Genomic DNA, 22,596 nt, shown 5'->3' on the forward strand with positions numbered 1-22,596 from the left:
TATTAGTCTAAATAGGCGCCATGTACCGGTACCATATCTGAGACATAATCAGAAATTATTCTGGACAAGGTATTCCTTCTATTTGAGTGTTACCTTCAAGCAATGTGTATAAGCTAAATGTAAATAAAGCCAATCAGGGAATGCACCAAAGAAACCAGAAAAAACATAAAATTTACTATATATTGGTGTCAGTTTATTTTGTCATAACAATAGTGAAAACAATATATACATGTAATGTATTCTTTGTGTGTGTTACTATTGTTTTTTCCTTCTCCAGCAATGAGTAAAAATAATGGTTGTACAGATTGTATTAGATTGTCATGAATATTAATAAAAAGTGTAAAATCTGTGAAATGAGTAACATTTAATTAGGTGAATTATATGTACCTTTTGCATAAAAAATCATGCACTTTTTTAATTCCTTTTGCAGGTATCACTTTCAATAGGGATTTTGGCCAACATATCTTGAAAAATCCACTTGTGGTCAACAGCATGGTAGAAAAGGTAAGTAAAGAACAAGTATTGAACATTTGTAAAAAATTAATAAAGCTTAGGATTACAACACCATTCCTTCATATAAGGTAGTCTTACTAGAATGATTGCAATGTTAATTATCTGTGAACTTTTAAAATTTGGAATTGATTTACTAAACTTATTTATATATTCTTTGGAAATTACAAAGTGCTCATTGACTTTTTGAACTAAAACTCTACTTTGGGGTTATTGAGGACACATTCAAAGACATTCTGGGCATAGTGTGATACATTAAGACATTCAAGACAATTGGAATTCATTCAGAATATTCTATTCTTTCGGACTTGTGATAGGACATTTAGGGTTATTTGGAGTTTAATTCACAATACTGTGTCTTTTGAATTTTCACTTTGTATTGTAGGGAAATAAATTGTTCATTGAGTCTTACTCAAACTTGTTTGGTTTGCTTTTTCTGTTACATGGTTTAAGACCACAGAGTCATAACAATGGCTGTATCAAAATGGGTATGTCATAAAAACAAAAATGGTCAAGATCTGGCATCCAATATGGCCAACATGGCAGGCATATTGGAAATCATTTTGTCATTTCGCTTGAATGGAAAATCATATCCATGTGAAATTTTCTCCAGAAAACTTTCTGTGATATCTAATTGGTCTTAAATGAAAATGGTTTCAATATGGCATCTAATATGGCTGAGGTGGGAGCCATTTAAAAAATCTTATTTCTGCTTCTCCTGAGTGAAAGCCATATTGACATGGAGTTTTCACCCGAATTATGGTAGCCATTTTGAAAATGTTATCACTATTCCTTTTGAACGAGTCATATCAACATGGAGTTTTCACCATAAGACTTTTTATGATGTGGTCCTTAATGAAAATGGTTCCACTCTGACATCCATTATGACCACCACAGTGGCCATCTTGAAAATCTTGTTATTGCTACTTCTTCTGACTGGATGGTCATATCAACATGGGGATATCACTAAAGGACTTCTAATGATGTCAAGTTGATCTTTGAGGAAACTGATCAAAATCTGATATTCACTATGGCCATCCTGGCAGCCATCTCAAAATTCTTATTTTTTGCTTCTCCTCTTGAACAGAAAGTCATATCAGCATGGATTGTTCACCACAAAATGTGTTGTGATGTTTTGTTGGTCTTAAATGAAAATGGTTCCACTTGGACATGAAATGTGGCCAGCTTAAAAATCTTGTTTTAGCTACTTCTTGTAAATTGCTGGCTACATCAACATAGGGTTTCTACTGGATGATTTTTATGATGTTTGGTTGGTCCTAAATCAAAATGTTGATGATCCAATGCCCAATATGGCCACCATGGCAGCCATTTTGAAAATGTTATCGTTAATCTCCCTGAACAGAAAGTTATATTGATATGGGGTTTTCAGTAGTAGACTTCTTAAAATGTCTAATTGGACCTAAATGAAAATGGCTCTGCCTAGACATACAGTATGGTCATTACAGCAATCATTTTGAAAATCTTGTTGCTTCTCAACCCAAAACAGATGGTCATATCAAGATGGAGTTTTCACAAGAAGACTTCTTATGTTCTCGAGTTGGTCTTAAATTTTTTTAGATTAATCTGGTATCCAGCATGCCCACCACACTGGCTATCTTGGAAATCTTGTTTTTGCTACTCCTTCAAGAGGAAAAATCATATCAACAACAGTTTTTCATAAGAAGATTTATTTTTATGTCTGGTTGGTACAATGAACGTGGTGCTGATCTTACGTCCATTGTGGCAACTTTGGCAGCTGTCTCAAAAATCTTATTGTAGCTCTTCCTTCTAAATGAAAAGTCCTATTTGACATGGTGGTGGTCACCAGAAGACAAATTATGACATCTAGTTGGTCCACCGCTCTGGAGGCCTAAGTGGTTAGACCATCCGCCTTGGATGTGGGGAGGTCGGAGGTTCGAATCCCAACCGAGTCATTCAAAAGACTTATAAAAATGGTACTTGCAACTGCCTCACTTGGCGCTAAGCATTAAGAGGTTAGTGTTAGGACTGGTCGGCCTGGTGTCAAGATAATGTGACTGGGTGGGACACAATGCCACAGTGGTAGACATCACTATAAACTGCCATACCGCAGACATAGGGATATGACTGGAAAATTGTTAAAGCTATGTTAAACATACACACACACACACACACACACACACACATTGGTCCTGAATTCAAAAAATTACCAATGTGACCTTAAATATGACTGCCACAATGAACATATTGAAAATCTTGTCTTAAATTCACCTGAATGGATGAACATATCAACATGGGTTTTTCACCAAATGTTTTCTGAAGGTGTCTAGTTTGTCTTAAATGAAAATGCAATGTTTCTGTACCTCATACTGGCAAGGACAGAAAAAGTTGGTGCAAAACCAGATTTTACCAGTACAAATGCTCGACAGTCAATCTTGTCAATGCATGGTTTATCACTTGCATAGAGTGGAAGAAATTATGTTGTAAACAGTAGAGTAAGAAATTGAAATGAATGAGTTTCTGACCTTTACAGGAGCTGTGTTTATAATGGACAGCTTCATGAATCAATACCATGACACTATCATTCATTACACACAGCATCATGAGTTTTATTTTATCTTTAACTCAGTAAATTATCAAGTCAGCATCATTAAATGTTGCTAAAAGTACCTAATTCATTTCATGCGAAGTATTTAAAGCGAATTAGTTACTGTTAGCTACATTTGATGATGCTGACCTGAAAATTTGCCTATTTACAAAATATAATTCACAGTACTATGTAGAATAGACTATAGTTTAATCCCATTCCAATATCATCACTGTCAGTCACCAGCTTAATCCACACACATTTAACAACTTTGGTTTGGAGTTCACTTATAAAGTAAATAGTTAAAGTGTTTCCATGCACCACATAAATTATTTAGTTTTAATGGATTGTTGTGAGTGAAAGCTTTTAACTTAAGCATGGCTAGATTACATGACTTACATTTACCTATAAATAGAAACCTGCAAAATCCAAACCAAGCTGGTCCCCCCAGAAAACAAACACATCGTTATTAATTTGTTTTCAACAATGGTATACAAAACAAAAAAATTAAACTTGATAACAAAGAAATATCCCAATATTCAAGCATTTATTTCACAACTCAGAAAATGTCAATAATGGTTTTCAAGTCCCAGTGTAACAGATTTAGTGTGGATGCTGATGCATGGAATTGAAAAATGTAATGGCCCGTTGAAATGGAAACACCTGATTTCTTAATTTCTTTGCAGTAGCTCTTGACTTCTCATGCTTGATTGTGAAATATGTGCCATAGAAGGCTAAAAAGCCTTTGATGAGTAACCCTTTGAAACCGGTAGGTTATGTTTGTCTTCATCAGCAGCACTTGTACTGGGAACTATGGTAGATTTATCTTTAGTACTTTTAAAAAAAAATGAACTTATCATTTGTTGTGCCATGATTACAGATTCTTCAATGCAGACAGAATGTAGAAGATAGTGACTGCTTGGATTAATGTCTATGAAAGAAAAGAGGAGTGATTTAATTTGTATTGTTTTGTCTTGAATCAAATATCAAACCCATGCAAACCAACTCTCCTTCTGGTGCTGTGTTGTTACCGACAATCACTGATCAGTGTCAGCAGGGACTACAACTGTATGAAACAAATGTCTGCTTCATACATTGATTTTGAGACAAAAAATTTTCAAGACTTAAAACACATTTTACAGTTTGTTGGTACATGAATACCAATGACCTCATCTTTTTCCAGTACTGAGTCAAATTGGTAAAAGAAACCGGCATATATGGGTCTAACAGAACCTATGAAATAGTGCCAATCTTACATCTAATATGGTAGCTGCAATGGTTTATTTGGGGAAAAAAAATTGCTCAAGAGTATCAGATGGTTTCAACACTCAGACTTTAAAAGGAATAAACAGTTTTATCTTACATTCCATGAAATTTATTTTGGACAGTATAGCATCAGTCCTGTTAAGGGACTCTTGTTTATTCTTTCATCTAAGCTGTACTATATTTACTGTATCCTCAGACAATACATCCTTGTTTTGAAAATGGTGAAAATAGATATAAATAATGTTGTCTTTTTAATTAACTGAAAAGTGCACAGGTCTTTTTGCCTTTATTTGGGAACACTCACTCCATTTATTTTGATCTGTGAATGTTTTCTGAATTTCATGTGGTCATCTTGCATTATTGTCTGAGATAACTGTTTATTTAACAATAAAAATTGTAGCTGAGAATTGTGAAAGTAAAACTTGGTCAATGCACAAGTTGAATGGAACAGGCTTGTAATTAATATAAAGTGAATACATGTAGGTAGACGCTGTAAAACATTTATAATATTGTCTAAATAAATTACATAATAGCTTCATAATATTGTCTTAAATTACATAATAGGTTCATAATATTTTCTTACAGAATTACAGAAGTAAATTTTAAGATGCTGAAAGGTTTATTATTAACTTCCTTGACAATATATATTGGACAATGGTAGACTGTTCTGATCTTCATCTACAGGGTTCATACAGTCTTTGGAGGTCTTTGACAGTTTAGGAAAAATGAGGTAGCATTTTCAAGGCCTTGAAAGTTTGGGAAAATTGAGCAGATTTCCCTAAGGTCTTTGAAAATTAAAATAAACCCAAACATTTCAGTTTCTTTCCATAATTGCAAATAAAAATGTCCAAGGTTGTTAGATTCAGATGTAATCGAGTTTTCCTGGTTTCTTTCTTTTGATGCCCTGTTCAGTTTCATTTCATCATTAAACAGTATTGTAGTATTTTGCATTCGTTGTTTTCTCATATAACATAACTTGTATACAAAATGTTAGCGCAATAGGTCTTGGAAATCTACGTTAGTGGTCTTTGAAAGTTATGGAAAAGTCTTTGAATTTATCATTCAGAATTCTGTATGAACCCTGATCTACTGTACCACTTTCTCATACTTAGCATGCTGACTGTAAAATTAAACTTTTATATGAAGATAATAATTTTTGTTCAGTTTAGTGTTTAAACTTGTTTAAGCATGATTTTACAGCTGGCTTTGTTATATTTTCAGGCAGCTTTGCGACCAACAGATGTTGTTTTGGAAGTTGGCCCTGGTACTGGTAACATGACTGTCAAGCTGCTTGACAAAGCCAAAAGAGTAATAACACATTTTGTCACTCATAAGTTCTATCAACAGTGGTCCTTCTTTGAATGACCTCCTCCTCCAAAGATGGTCCATTTCCCTAATGGGCATTTTACCCATGAGAAGCCACCCATCAAATGATGCCATATTTTCTTTGCAGAAGTGGGGAAGGGGTAGCCTCATTAAAGTGAACCTCATGCATAGTGAAATCTAACTTGAAGAACACTTACATATAGAGGACATCAATAAATAAAGAATGTTTTTAAATATGCATAGTAAATGTCAGGGATACAAATATAATTTCTCTGGACTTTTTAATCCTAAAGGCTACCGGAGTATCCCCCAGCAAACACAATTATTCAGCAGGAATTCTTGAGTTATGTGGTCTTGTATTCTTGAAAATTTTTGTTGTTGCAATAACTCGAGTTCAAGTACAAAGGTTTCTGCACAATAACATAAGTACTTCATTACCTGTGGCTGCCAAACATTGTAGAGGGGGAGGGAAATAACCTTGTTGACTTTCTCATCAAAAGTGTAATGGTCAGAGTTACTGATTGAAAGCAGTAGTTATAGTGTCTGTCCCGGAAGCGGGAGGTTGTGGGTTCGAACCCCCGCCGAGTCATACCAAAGACTTACAAAAATGGTACTAACAGCTGCTGGTCGACCTGGTGTCAGATTAATGTAACTGGGTGGGACATCATACTACATGTCTGCAGCATGATGCCTCAGTGCTAGACCACTATAAACTGCCACACTGCAGACATCGTAGCGATATGACTGAATTTTAGAAAAAAGCTATGTTAAAAATCCTAATCACACACAATTGAAAGAATAAATATGTTTTCTGCACAATAACCAATCACAACCAAACTTTTTGAACATCTTGCACTTGGGTTAAGGAAGAAGCTTGTTGATTTTAGGATTAAAGATCAAAGTCACTGACTGAAAGAAGAAAAAAAATGGTTTCTGTACAATAACGTTAATTACATATCTCAGACCTAGACCAAACTTTGTGGATAGTTTGCACTAGGGTAAGAAAGAATCCTGTGTATTTTTGTGTGAAAAAGTCAGATGTTGCAGATACTGAGTGAAGTAAGAAAAATGGTTTCTATGGCAAAATTTCAGTTATTTACGTAGAGGCCTATTAAACAAGGGTCATGCATATAATATGTCATTTCACAGTGTGCCATCTTCGCTATATATTGAGCAGATATTTCTGTGCTTTGGGTCTGTGAATTTCATTGGATGCAGTGGCCAATGTAATGCTAGATACATGCAGCCCATATGTGGTTGTAATGCTAGATATACACAGCCCACTTGTCATGATATACACAGCCCATTTATCATTGTAATGCTAGATACACGCAGCCCGTACATTTGTAATGCTAGATATACACAGCCCACTTGTCATTGTAATGCTAGATATGTGCAGCCCATTTGTTATTGTAATGCTAGATATGCATAGCCCACTTGTTGTAATGCTAGATATACACAGCCCATATGTCATTGTAATGCTAGATGTACACAGCCCACTTGTCACTGTAATGCTAGATATACACAGCCCATATGTCATTGTAATGCTAGATATACACAGCCCACTTGTTGTTGTAATGCTAGATATACACATCCCATATGTCATTGTAATGCTAGATATACACAGCACACTTGTTGTTGTAATGCTAGATATACACAGCCCACTTGTCATTGTAATGCTAGATATACACAGCCCATTTGTCATTGTAAAGCTAGATGACACAGCCCACTTTCCATTGTATTGCTAGATATAAACAGCCCACTTTCCATTGTAATGCTAAAATTACATGTACTGTTGTTGAACACAAATGACTGAGCTGTGTAATTTTAGGTCACTCTTTACCCTTGAAATCAAACTTTGTTGAGGCAGTTTTACACCTGTGGAATATATCATCTTAAATACATTACCAAGTTAATACCCATCCACAAATATTAGTTCAGGCATTTTTCGATCCTAAATAAATTCATTACCAAGTTAATACACAGCCACAAATATCAGTTCAGGTATATCAACCCTAAATAAATACATTACCAAGCCATGTTAATACCCATCACCAATTTTCAGTTAAAGTATTTGTCAGGTCTAAATAAAAACATTATCCAGTTAATGCTTATCCACAGATTTCAGTATCTTTCAAGTTATAATACGAGTTTCCTCTTAAAATACTTCCAATGTCTGAGTTGTGCATTTTACTGTCAGTCCTTTGGACATGTCCAACATAAATGAATATTTTAGAAAATACAACATTTTTAAGTTAATACCAGCAAGAAATGAAATATTTGGATTTGAATGGAATCTAGAATCTAGCAGAGAAAGTCTATAAGTTATATTTCTTTGTGCACATTTATGATGTAATTTCTTTTAGGGATTCTATGAGATCATTTGGTGAGTATACAAATTTACCCTGATGTTCCTAAGTTTCTTTTACATGTATATGTATGTACCAAATGTATGTACCAATGCATCATTCTGTGTCCAAAAACTAAATATTAAAGATGTAATTAATATTTTATTTATTTCTTTTTTTAATATGCATTAATTTAGGTTGGTAGCTGCATCACTAAAGTCTATAATTTTACAACCATTCCCTATCCCCCCACCTTTGAGTTTGAGATTGAGATTTTGTGTCAACCATTGACAGAGGATATTAATTCAGAAAAAATAATTTTATCATTTGCTTCTAGTGGAAATCTTAAACTCAGTTTCCAGCTCTACAGGCCTGATTATGCTATGTAATCAATATCAAACATTCAAAAACATGTAAAGCGAGAAGTCTCAGGCAAATTTTATCACATTTTTCGAGTCACAGACTGAGACTTCTCATGTGATTGCAGTAGAAACCTTATTATTAGAACTCTGATTGCAATTTTTTAGCTCTAATGGTTGAATACCAGAACTTATGCAGCCTGCCTGCATATGTCGTCCTTCCTTTTGTCATCCAACAGAAATTATTTGTCAGGAGTTGAGATAAGATTTTAATTATTTTACACTATGATTTGGAACTAATTGTGGTTTGTGTAATTTTCCTGGGGTATTGAGTTAATAATGCAAAATTGCAATATTAAACTTGGTATTAATCATCAAGACATTAATCATACCTTTTAGGATGGTTTGGTGACCAATACTAAAAATGACCTCATATAACCTGTAGATTGTCCTAAATGAAAATGGTGTCCTTCTGACATTGAACATGGCCACAGTGAGTTCCATCTTGAAAATCTAGTTATTGCTACTCATCCTAATTAGATAGCCAGTATTTTCTAAATGATGTCAGTCTGACATCCAGCATGGTGGCTGTATTGAAAATTTTGTCATCACTATTCCTACTGCTTGATGTTCATATTGACTGGAGGCTTTCTAGGGCTGGGTAACTGCAGCTCCTTCTGCACAGATGGTCAAATTGACAGATGGTCATACTGCATGGATTGCTTTCTAGGTCTGGGTAACTACAGCTCCTTCTGCACAGATGGTCATACTGACTGGAGGCTCTCTGTGGCTGGGGTATCTGCATATTACCTTAAGTATGATGCATATAGTATCATAATACTCTACTTCCAGTACACTATGAATACATCTATTGATAATACACATTTAATGCTATTCAGGTATGCTTACCTGTAAATTGTTGTTGTGATTGCCTAACGTAAGCCATATTGCTATGAAATGTTAAATTTACCAAGGATACACGAACACTGTTACTCAGAAATGTTCAATTTACCAAGGATATTGGAAGACACTAATGGCATCATTAATTGTGCAGATAGATTTAAAACCAATCCTTCTACATGTTGCTCAGCATAATCAATTGTCTTTACTTGCTGTCATGTGTGATTGACTGATTTATTCTGTTTACTGAACATTATTTTTTAAATAAGTCGAGTGTCTGTTTGAGTTTACTCTTGAAATGATACAGTTAAAAATAATTATTGTTTATAGTATTATTAATATTGGTCTGTTTTATGGATTCAATAATATATCGATCCAGACCTCGGGTTTCACTGAAAGACTACTTGTGACATGTAGATGGCCTCAAAATGAAATGCTGATATGTCATGGCCAACATTTATGGTGGTCATCTCTTAAATTGATACTGGTACAAACTTTAAAAAATGGCTGCCATGGTGGCCATCTTGAAAATATATCTGTTTGTACTGAGTGGATGGTTTTAATGACTTCTCACTCAAATTCTTTAGCAGTTTGTAGCATGGCCTGAATGAAATTGATGTAGATCTGACCTCCAACATTGCCTCCAAAGTTGCCATCTAAAAAATCATCACTACTCCTTTTGCAAGAACGGTGGTAGTAAATGGGGATTTTAGTTTTCACAAAAACATTTCTTGCATTGTGTACTTGGTTTTGAAAGAAAATGGTGTAGATCTGGCCACCAACATGTCTGAAATATTATGAACAAGTCTGAAAGCCAGAGCTACTTGACAATGGGGTCAAGTCAGAGGTCACTGCATGTATTGTTTGTTTACTTCATTGAGCTTATGAACACAATTACTTGTAAATGTACAAATCAATTTTTACCAAACTGTTTATTTCATGGTTTTTCCATAAACAACTTGATAGTCAGCATTCACATTCATTACAAGGTCAAAGGTCATAACTTGGGGTTTTATCTGTGAGGGTAGTTGAATATAATAAGCCAGTAATATTGGATTTTTTAAAATCAAATTTAGGTGGTAGATACATCTGAAGAATACCTTGAATGAGGTTGATTTAATAACTTGAAACTATGAAATATATTAAACCACACTTAGCATATAAGTTTTCTAACAGCGTGGAGTTTATCAGTCTTCTATTTATGATATAAGGGTTCAAGGTCAATGGTCACAGCAAATAGTTTTGTACTGCACTTGTGAAAATATTTTTGTTGCGGTGTTTGGTATGTTTTATTTTCTCAAGTGTATCTGAAATAGTTTCAGTACTCAGCAATTAAGAAAGACAGGAAGAAGAAATAAACTTGTAAATTCCTCTACATTTTTTTTTCAAACGTAGAGCAGCAATCCCTTTGAGGCACTCTTGTTATTGAAAAGCATTATTAAGCTACTTTTTCCAAATTTTTGAAACTATCAAATAAGATCTAGTTGTTTTACAGGTGATTGCGTGTGAAATAGACCCCAGGTTGGTAGCTGAGTTACAGAAAAGAGTCCAGGGGACGTAAGTTATATTCACCTCCCAATTATGTATCAGTCTGTTTGTTGGCTTTTATGTATCAGTCTGTTTGTTGGCTTTTATGTATCAGTCTGTTTGTTGGCTTTTATGTATCAGTCTGTTTGTTGGCTTTTATGTATCAGTCTGTTTGTTGGCTTTTATGTATCAGTCTGTTTGTTGGCTTTTATGTATCAGTCTGTTTGTTGGCTTTTATGTATCAGTCTGTTTGTTGGCTTTTATGTATCAGTCTGTTTGTTGGCTTTTATGTTATTTACATCACTCTGTGTGACTGGTTTTATTTGGGAAGGGTGGTCCTCAGCAAAAGTTAATTCACTAGATTATTTTCCAGAATAGAATTCTAGAGTTTTTATCCAGTTGGCTAGGCAATTAGTGACCGTTATCACCAGATTTTGAAGGTTACAATGACCTTTTCCTGCTTGTGTCAAGTGTAGTATTTTCAAAATTTTATTTTTCATTGTTACTTTGATACTTTTGGTATTTCATTCCACACAGCATCATTAATGATATCTGCATCAGTTTCTCACAATTTTCATGCCAACACCTTGAAAGTAGCTAAGATTACCTAGTACATTTTGCGCATGAATGAGTTAAACATAATTTATATTGACATACCGCACAACAAAATACAGTTCAACACCATTCATTCAATACATGCTGAAAAGGCTGCTCTGTGTACATATAATCCATAATGTTTGTCCTGAGTTCTAGAAGAGTCCATAGTTGATACTGCAAAGAAATGAAAGGAGGCAACTACATTATGGTTGAATATAGCCAAATAAGAAAGCTGATCACTCCTTAATAAAAAAAATAAAATCTTCCAGAGGTCATGGAGCATTAAAAAAATTAATGTGAAAAGAACAACCTCTAGCATGTATTAATGAGAAATGTTATGCTCTATGTCAATTTGATTGGTGTTTAAATATTTTGTGTGTGAGTCAAATTAGTTACTTTTACCTACATTTAATGACACTGACCTGAAAATTCACTGAGCTATAGAATTGGATATCATTTGTGATGCTGTATGGAATGAACAATAACTTTATTTGAAAGTTTTCTCATATGAGAATAATTATGTCCAAGAAACTAATACAAGTTCATCATCTACAATCACATATCAAACTGACTATTTATGCATTCATACTTGAGAAACAATCACTTGTGTACCCATACATTTTTTTTCATTGTTATGTATATCTATATTTTTTGTAACTCCTGATACATAGTTTTATCTACTTTTTGTACTTTTTAATTTGTGACTGTACAGAATATATTTAGTTACGTTTGCCTATATGACCTGAGTCTGTTAAGAGCGAAGTTACATAGGATCTGTAAATAGGTTTTAAATATGTGTTGATGTTTATTAATAATAATCTTAATAATAAGATTTAATTGTGCCTTTGAATTAATGTTTTGTTGATGAAGGGGGTTTCAAAGTTTCTAGAAGAATTCATTTACTTCCCATTGGTTTGGCTAGGGCAGATGAATAGGCAAGTTTGAGGCAAAATGAGTAGGAAGGTCTGTCATGTGGGGTAAATTGTGAGATATAGTCGCAATAGAAGATGTATATATGGAAAGAATTGACCAATCAGATTCATTCTGATTTTGAATTTGTTCTCATTTCTGGTGTTCTTGTTTCAAGTCTGTAGACATGTTTTATGTTGTACTTAGATATTATTCAAAAGGAAAACATTTGTTTGGACTGTTCAGTCAACACAGAAGTGCTCATTATTTGGACTCTAATATAATTTTGGATATGTTATGACTATTTGAAGAAGTTCTGGATGATGCCATCTTCATGACATCATGATTCTTGGTGGACAAGTACATTTCTAGTTTTGAAATTTATACAGAACTTTTTATTCATTTAGGACTTTCAAAGATCTTTGTCAGGATTATTCTGGATTCACATCAGAATGCTGTAAGTTCCTCTCACATTTTGATTAATGACTTTGATAGTTAAATTCTTTGTTAAGTTTTCCAGACTTGTTACTTTTGCTTCTTTCTGTTACTTAGTTTGTGACCATAGATTCGTAACATCATGCTGAAGAGTTTAATAAAACTATTTCCAGATAGAGCTAGCATTGCATGCAAGTTATGAATTTTTGATGTGAATAATGCTGATTAAAGTATGCATAGAAATTTATAGTTGTATGAGGACAACAGCACATTTAGTGTATATTTGTCTTATTATGTTTTGTTATCAGCAGTAGACATTATTCTTGGTCAGAATCCTGTAACTTTGAAACCATAAATCAGACCTGTATGTAGATGCATTCAGTCTGCTGAAGTGAATCAGGAAAGCAAGTTTCTAAGCCAATATATTTTCAGCTGAAAGTAATAGACTGAGTCTAAGTTCCAGTGAAAGGCAACATCTGATTGCATTGCATAACCGGTCCCCAGGTTGTTTTGGTCACATGACATTTGGCAAAATATTTAGTTCACCCAGCCTTAAGGCCAAGTGAGCTAGCCTTTGGTATTGCATTGAATCCATTGCGCATTGTGTTTGTCCATTGATCAGCAATGGCTTGTTTGCACTGTGGAGTCCATATTTCTGATTAGATTTGGACTAGATTTGGAATATGGACTTACATAATCAAAGTTTCAGACAAGTTAAAGTGTGAGATCATTGCATATTAAGTTGATCTTGTGTCTGATTTTTGCCAGTCTGGAGGCCAACTTTCTAATCCAGTTTTGATCAGACTTGGAATATATGCTTATGTCAAGATCTTGGACAGTATTTGAGATGAAAACATTCTAATGATAATCCCTTGTATCTGATCAGCTAATTGGAATCCATATTTTTGATCTGACTTTTTTCAACTTAAATATTGTCTTACATCATCAGCATCTTGGATGGGTTTGATAATGAGCAAGATTGGCTCACACTTTAAATGTAGGCAAATTTTGCATCAGTTTGATAGTGCATAGGAGCTGTGCATAATAATGAGGTGATCATGCATGTGATTGTCTAAGCTTGTTACCATGATCGAGGCTGTATTTCTGATCCAGTTTTGATCAGACTTGGTAAATAGTACACATGATTTACACAATCATCAGTGTCTTGGATGATTACAACTATGAGAAAGATACATACATGTATATTAATGAGGTGATCTTGTTTGTAATTGGCTGAGCTAATCACTTGAAACTATTTTTGGCCCAAATTTTAAAAAAAGCTGGTAAATAGACTAATATCATAAAGTGGTTGGATAATTATTATTAGCAAGAACTATTCATATTTATGAGGTGATCTTGCATTTGATTGGCTGATGCTGTTTTACCATTCATGAGAGTGCATTGTTTTGGGGATTTTTATCAATCTTTTGAATTGGCCAGGATCATGGTTGTGTATGATTATGAGTGAAATCCACATATATTAACAATTTCAACATGAATCTGATTGGTTGAGCTTGTCAGCACTCAAGCAACTATATTTCTAATCAGATTTTGATAAAATGTGTTAAATAGTTGTATATTATCAGGATGTTAATTTCCTTCAATTATAAACAAGATCTACAGATAATGATGGGGTAATATTGTATCTGATTGACTAAGCTTTTTACCACTCTGTAGACCAGATATTTCTCCACTTTGTTGTTGTTGTTGTTGTGGGGTTTAATGCCATTTTTCAGCACACGATAGGCTATACATGGTGGCCAGTATTATTGGTGGAGGAAGAACCCGGGAAGACCCGAAAAGAACCACCGACCCACGAGAAGCTACTGGCAAGCTTTCTCACATACCCATATTGGCTGAATCTGAGACTGGAACCGGCGCAGACAGAGGTGAGATGGCAGTGATCCATAACGGAGAGCGCTTTAGACCACTTGGCCACTCGGGGCCCCTTCTCCACTTTGTAAATAAGCTTATATTATCATTGTCAAAGACAGGTTTGTTTTTTTTATAAGTGAGATCTGTGTGTATTAATGTGATACCTCACATCTGATTGGCTGGGATTGTCACCCCTCTTGATTTAGAGACCATATTTCTCATTCAGTTATTAAACTATGGGTTTATTTCAACAAGTTCCTGGGGAGGACTGCAGTAGTAAGCAAGATTTCGCATATTAATTGTGCGATTTATCTTTGCAGATAATTTTTTATCAGGATACAGTAAAATAGGTAAAACCAACATGATATTAAGTTTAGGACTTACCATGTATACTCACTTATAAGTCAGGTCAAACTGCAAACAGTAATGATCCTGATCTTCCATAGCATAAAGTGGCTGCAGATCAGGGTCAGTCCTGTTTGTTTTACTGATTTCTCCTAACAAGCTGTACAGAGCCAGATCTGTCGGCACATTATTAGACAACAGATCTCAGTCTGTGCAGTTTGCAGTTGGACTTATTTTATATGCAAGTATATGCGGTAGTTTACATAGGTTGTGTTCTTACAGTGCTACATAAATCTGTCGATTGAAATTATCAACTATTGATTTATGTAATCCATGTGAGTGATATTATGCCCAATTGCTCATTTATTGGGCACTGTATTTTAAAAACTTTTTTCACATTCAAGTATCAAAGTGGAATATGTTTCTAAGTTACATGTAAGAAACTATTGTCATATACAAAGTAAATCCTGATTTGCAGACACAAATATATACCTGATTATTTGTTTTATACTTTCCAGGATGCTGAGTTAATGCAAGTTGTCGATCATCTGACAGTTTCATCTACATTTTTATACAGTTCATGTTTTCAGACAATTTCATCTATACTTACATAATTTGATCACTTTTGGACAGTTTCGTCTAGATTTACATACATGTATACTTTTGGACAGTTTCATCTAGATTTACATACATGTATGCTTTTGACAGTTTCATCTAGATTTACATACATGTGTGCTTTTGGACAGTTTCATCTAGATCTACATGTATGCTTTTGGACAGTTTCATCTATATTTACATACATGTGTGCTTTTGGACAGTTTCATCTAGATCTACATGTATGCTTTTGGACAGTTTCTTCTACATTTATATACATGTGTGCTTTTGGACAGTTTCATCTGTGTTTACATATTTTGTATGCTTTTGGACAGTTTCATGTACATTTACATACATGTATGCTTTTGGACAGTTTCATCTACATTTACATACATGTATGCTTTTGGACAGTTTCATCTACATTTACATACATGTATGCTTTTGGACAGTTTCATCTATATTTACATACATGTGTGCTTTTGGACAGTTTCATCTAGATCTACATGTATGCTTTTGGACAGTTTCTTCTACATTTACATACATGTGTGCTTTTGGACAGTTTCATCTGTGTTTACATATTTTGTATGCTTTTGGACAGTTTCATCTACATTTACATACATGTATGCTTTTGGACAGTTTCATCTACATTTACATATATGTATGCTTTTGGACAGTTTCATCTATATTTACATACATGTATGCTTTTGAACAGTTTTATCTACATTTACATACATGTATGCTTTTGGACAGTTTCATCTACATTTACATACATGTGTGCTTTTGGAGAGTTTCATCTACATTTACATACATGTATGCTTTTGGACAGTTTTGTCTAGATTTACATACATGTGTGCTTTTGGACAGTTTCATCTATGTTTACATACATGTGTATTTTTGGACAGTTTCATCTAGATTTACATACATGCATGCTTTTGGACAGTTTCATCTGTGTTTACATACATGTATGCTTTTGGACAGTTTCATCTCGATTTATGTACTTTGCTCTCCAACATATCAATCATTCTCTTATAGACCAATGCAGAACAAACTTCAAGTTATGGTTGGTGATGTTTTGAAGACAGAACTTCCATTCTTTGATGTGTGTGTGGCCAATCTTCCATATCAGGTAAGCATTTTGGAAAAAGAGGAAATCTTGTACTCATTAAGTTCAAATGAAGTATTGATGTAACAAAAAGAAAGATAACAAATCTGCAGCACTGTCTCAAAATAGCATGGCATCACTCTTACAGTTAGAACATTTGAACAGCATTGGTTGAATAAAAAGAGTCCTGTTTTGAATGCTTAAATATTTGTGTAGTTTAGCATTTTTCCTTCGAAGATGTCCCCAATCAAATTGCATTAGGAATATTAGCCTGCTACCTCATGAATCCAGGCCTACTAATAGACAAAAAATTCTCATTGACTATTTTTAAATAGACAAATGGTGGTAACTCATACCCATTAGTTCCCATTGATACCACCAGATATCACCCATTTTTAGTTCCACTGTGTCCTGAGACTGATGCACTGCAATAGCCTTCAATAATCCAGCCCATTTTTGTGTTTCTATGGACCAATCCAATGTTCATTTGCATTTATAGTTCATTTGCATTTATAATGCAGACTTATCAATCTACTGCAGGTTGTATGCTTTATTTTACAATTTCTGCCAATATTTTGAGAGATTTGTCACTTGCTGGGATTTCATCTTGTAGAACCACCATCCCACCATGCTGTTTTTGACCTTACACAAGGTCATTACATGTTAGCATACATTTGACTTGATTGACTTACTCCATCTGCTACGGAGCTCTTAATAATGAATTCTGAAGTGCTGCTTGATAATTATGCTTAATTTGTTTGTTTTTCTTACTGTTTTGATAGAATAACTATTAACCAAGATGCAGCATAAGTTTTAAACTGAGCCATAAGTTTCTAATGTGACACTTCACCGATCTGTTAGCTGTGACAGTGTTTTTAGTTATGTAATTTCACACATTACTAGTTTCTGCTTTAGTTTATATGTCTTGTGTTGTTTTAGCATATATCAATTAAACGTTCTATTGGCCACTTCAGAGCATGGAAGTCTACCATGACTACTTTTTTGTTTATGTTATGTATACATGGTTTCTGTTATGCAGCATCCATAACATGTGGTTATGACAGTATTTTCTTTCAGCAACCTATTAATTTCAGCATATAACTAGTTTCTACTTAGGTGTGTTTCTTTTATCAGAACATGGTAGCCTACCATGACTCTGGTTCGGTTTATAGTATGTACACATTGGCCCTTCTTTATTAACTATGTAATGTGCTTAAGCTTAATATAGGACATACTTTTATGATGTGACACATTTATGGGTCTGTTCATTATGGCAGCCTAGTAATTTCAACCCTTTACTAGATTCTGCTTTAGTTTGTGTCTTTTATGTCATTTTCACAGAATGTTTATTTAATCACTTTATATGCAGTTTCAAAGCATGGAAGTCTACCATGACTCCAGCTTTGTTATGTTAGGTATACATTGTTTCTGATATACAATATCTTTGATATATAGTGTGGGCTGCCAAGTTGGATAATTTATACTATTAGCTAGTTAGTCACATTCTAATTTGCTAATCTATGATTTGTTTTCCCTAATATTGTGTTGTTTCAGGAGGAATGTTTACATGCATGACATGCACGTGCACAAATGTCGCCCTGTTCGGCATTGAAAGGAAAGGAAATATGCAGTGTTTGGTCGGAAAACACATCCACTGCTGTACTTAAGAAAACCCAAAGGGCAAGGAGAGATGGTTGAGGTCATGGCACCCCGAATCAGCCACAGTGGCAAGCCTTGAATAACCCCCTGACTCAAATTTGTCACATGGAACCAACACATACCATTATGACAGAAGATGGAGAGGATAAAGGAGGGGACCATCCATCACCGGATAAGATGCATCAGACAGTAACACAGTCAAAGACACACTCTCTTTACTCAGACCAAAACACTCAGGGAGTTTTCCCCATTTTTAGGCAACCGAAATGAGGTAAGCCTTCACATATGTCAGAGCATGGCCTTTGGATCGATAAGTCTGGTCACATGGGATTTATGATTGATCAGCTGGACCCAGATAATAATAATAACACTGCAGCACTGACACCAGCAGTTGCCCAGACATTACCAGCAATTCAGCCATCCCAGCATGGAGACCTTTTGGCCGGAATGTGCCAACTACACATTGTTTACAGGGATCTTAGTATATAGATCTGTCAGTCTAGATGGGCAGTCAGCAGCATATGATTATTTCACCAGCAATTTTGATGAGAAATCTGTCTGTTCAGCCATGACTGAACAATCTCCCTTCTCTTCTAGATCATCCAAGCCTTTTCACAAACTGGGCAATTCAGACCTCTATACATCGCAGATTTTTGCCCATTTGGGCACGGACTTAACCAACTGGAATCAGGCGCATTCCCTTGTGTTTGCATTGCCAGAATTGGCAAACTAGTTGAGTATATTTCCATCAAGACTTGGATTTCATCGGGACCACTCTTGCAACTCCTCAGATATTATTCAGCAGCAGACTTGACCCTGCTCAGCCATCAAATTATGTGGGCCTTGCCAGTACATTGGCGCCCCATTTTACATCTTAATCAAGCGGTCATGATAACATACGAAATTCAATCATTCCCACATCAGTAAGGCAATCCAGGCTGGCTAACCATTGGAATCCCACTGCAGAACCCCGTCAAGTACTGCCGCCAGTGCACTTTGTGGGAATACCCACCTATTGCTGACCGTTTCTACTGCTAGCAACACTAGGGGAACATCAATATCATAGAAAGGAAGGCTGTCATCAGTACCTTTCATTTCTGTAAAGATCTATCCTGGGGGTGAAACGGTCCTCTTTCAGTGCAACAACACTATGGTGGTGACCTATATCCTCAAACTGGGAGGTACCAGACCACTTGTCCGGTGTTCTGATTTTGGCATTTTTCTACTTGGGTTTAACAATCTCCATATCAACATACAATTCAGACACCTTCTGGCTGCATCAGTGGCTTTGCTGAGAATCAGTCCAGAAGGGGTCAGGTCCTCGACTTCTTGGCAAAGATGTGGAATCAACAGCTACCCACTGTTGTCTCCCCCCCCCCCCGTTCCAGACACAGCAGCTAGGGCCATGAGATGCAGTGTCAACCATCTGGGAGGGGTTGTGGGCCTGTCCCCCTCCCCCCACGGTGCTACAGTTATGGGGTCAGAATGGCAAGATGACTCTGATAGCCCTTCTTAGAGGGCACAAATCCTGTATCACCAATCTATTTTTTCTAATAATAATACCCTCAGGAAGATTCTGGCCAACCCGAATTGACCACCCACTTCTACGTGCTCAGTTTTTACCAGTACAGCCTTGCAAGTCAGACAGTTCAAACCTTCATTTGTGGAGAGAATCTTGAGAGTAACCATCTATATCGCCAATCTGCATGCCTTTATCCCTCAACTGGCCGACTTTCTCTGGCTCTGTTCTTGGATGAGAAACAGTTGGACTCTACTTGTTACCAAAGGTCACTGCCCTATGATATTACAGAAACTGGGGCATCATGGAAACATTTGTGTGGGATAGAGACCTATTGGATCTTTTAGACAATATTGGTCTCCTTGACCAATGTTCTTTATTTGTCTCCAAAGGGATCCAATCAATCGTTTTTTTAAAAACATGGCTAGATTCAAACCCCTTTGATCTTCTAGCCTACACATTGCATAAGTCACGGACCATGTTTACTGATAGCTTTAGCTTCAGCATGCAGGTAAGAGGGCTGCATCCCCCTTTATGTTCATCAAAATTCTCTTCAGATCTGACAGATTAGTGGTTCTCAAGATGCCATAAGTATTCGCAGCCCAGAACAGATTACCATCTGTTGGTAGTCAACCAGTGTCCCTGCTTGCTTTCTTCTATAGTCAGGTTGAGAACAACAGCCATGCAAGATTATGTTTGTGCCCTCAGCGATCATTGATCTCAGACACATTTCGACATTGTGGCATTGTGTATGATAAAGATCTCAGATCTGTTAGACAATTTGATCTCCAGTAACCAAAATCCATAACTTTGTTTCCAAAATGGAATTTGTCTTGGATTCGAACTCAAGCAATTGGACCCTCTCGCTCATACTTCAATAACATTCCTGTCATACATGACATGCTTTCTGATAGCTTTAGCTTTCACATGCAGGATCAGTGAGCTACATGTCCTTTCATTTGACCCGAACTATCTTCTTTTCAATTCGCATCTATCAGTAGTCCCTCTTACACAACCAGACCTAATTGCCAAGAATCAGTTGCTGTCCATAGGTAACCAATGAGTCATCATTCGTCCTCTCTCAAGATCAGAGTCACCTCAACCTTCTTGAGTTTTAACCTCAGAGATTTAGGGCAGCAGCACAGATGACCACCAGACCCAACTAGACCAATCAACACAGCCCATTAGCTTCGCTGGATTCGCCAGTGAAAATTTTAATAGGTGAGAAGACTTCAACTTCATCTTCTCAGCCATGTGTGTGTGTGTGTATGTGCTTAATATATATATATATATATATATATATATATATATATATATATATATATATATATATATATATATATATATATACACGTACACACCCAAGTCCCAGATCAAGGGATATCTGGGGGGGGGATTGTGTTGCTTAGGTCATTAGGAGAACAGATTATCTTTCATATGGTGAATCCATCCTTTCATCTCCAAAAGGATACCCAAGGTAGAGGTTGGATGCTCAGAATCCCCTCCTCCTATTACTTATTCTTCTAATCTAATGTAATTGGGGAACATATTCAAAGGAGAAAGCAAATTTTAAAGTAAATTGTGTTTCTCTGAGAATACTTACCCAATCGCATTACTTAAAAACCCTCCCAACCACCCTGCCATGCGAGCATCCGCATTAATGTCTTTGCTCAGCTAAAATCTGGCAAAACCTGATGGTATCAAGAGAAAGTAATGGATAAGAGTTACTTTGTCTATCTAAAAATAGACAAGAAGATGATTTTTGTATTTTAGTATGGCTGGATTCGCGAGGTAGCAGGCTAATATTCTTAACATTATGAGATTGGGTAAGTATTCTTGGAGAAACACAATTTACATTAAAATTTGCTATTTGTCCATTTCTTTAAGGACATTAGATCACATAACAAAATTAATTCAGTCATTAAAAATCTAGTTTTTCAAGGCATGTGGTCTTTCACACCAGGGTCTGTACCATAAACATTACACAAGTTCTTCACACCAGGGTCTGTACCATAAACATTACACAAGTTCTTCACACCAGGGTCTGTACCATAAACATTACACAAGTTCTTCACACCAGAGTCTGTACTATAAACATTACACAAGATCTTCACACCAGAGTCTGTACCATAAACATTACACAAGTTCTTCACACCAGGGTCTGTACTATAAACATTACACAAGTTCTTCACACCAGGGTCCGTAATTAAGACATTGGATAAGTTCTTCACATAGAGATCTGTAATTAAGACATTATATAATTTCTTCACATCAGGGTCCATAATTAAGACAGTAGATAAGTTCTTCACACCAGGGTCCGTAATTAAGACATTGCATAAGTTCTTCACATAGAGATCTGTAATTAAGACATTACATAATTTCTTCACATCAGGGTCCATAATTAAGACAGTAGATAAGTTCTTCACACCAGGGTCCTTAATTAAGACATTGCATATGTGCTTCACATTGGGGTCTGTAATTAAGACATTACATAAGTTCTTCATACAAGGGTCCTTAATTAAGAAATTACATAATTTCTTCACATCAGGATCCGTAATTAAGACATTGCATAATTTCTTCACATCAGGGTCCATAATTAAGAAATTACATAATTTCTTCACACAAGGGTCTGTAATTAAGACATTACAACAGCCCCATGTGCCCTTTATGAGTTATTGTGTGGTGGTGGTGTCAGCACATATTTGAACTTTAGAGCAAAATATATGTTGCCTAATTAAAAGAAATAAAGATACCAGCAA

General features: G+C 35.5%; 1 protein-coding gene across 1 annotated transcript in view; it reads left to right on the forward strand.

The window, feature by feature from the left end:
- LOC149807155 (dimethyladenosine transferase-like) overlaps nt 1–22,596 on the forward strand; it is a 48,822-nt gene that overhangs the window by 6,939 nt on the left and 19,287 nt on the right. Inside the window, exons 2-5 of the mRNA XM_089962808.1 lie at nt 431–504; nt 5,564–5,650; nt 10,771–10,832; nt 16,590–16,683. Coding sequence (XP_089818934.1) covers nt 431–504; nt 5,564–5,650; nt 10,771–10,832; nt 16,590–16,683 — 317 coding nt within the window. The remainder of the gene's footprint in view (nt 1–430; nt 505–5,563; nt 5,651–10,770; nt 10,833–16,589; nt 16,684–22,596) is intronic.

This window comes from Sinohyriopsis cumingii, chromosome 1 (assembly GCF_028554795.1).
Source record: "Sinohyriopsis cumingii isolate HCF-2022 chromosome 1, ASM2855479v2, whole genome shotgun sequence".
In the NCBI taxonomy this organism is placed as follows: Eukaryota; Metazoa; Mollusca; class Bivalvia; order Unionida; family Unionidae; genus Sinohyriopsis; species Sinohyriopsis cumingii.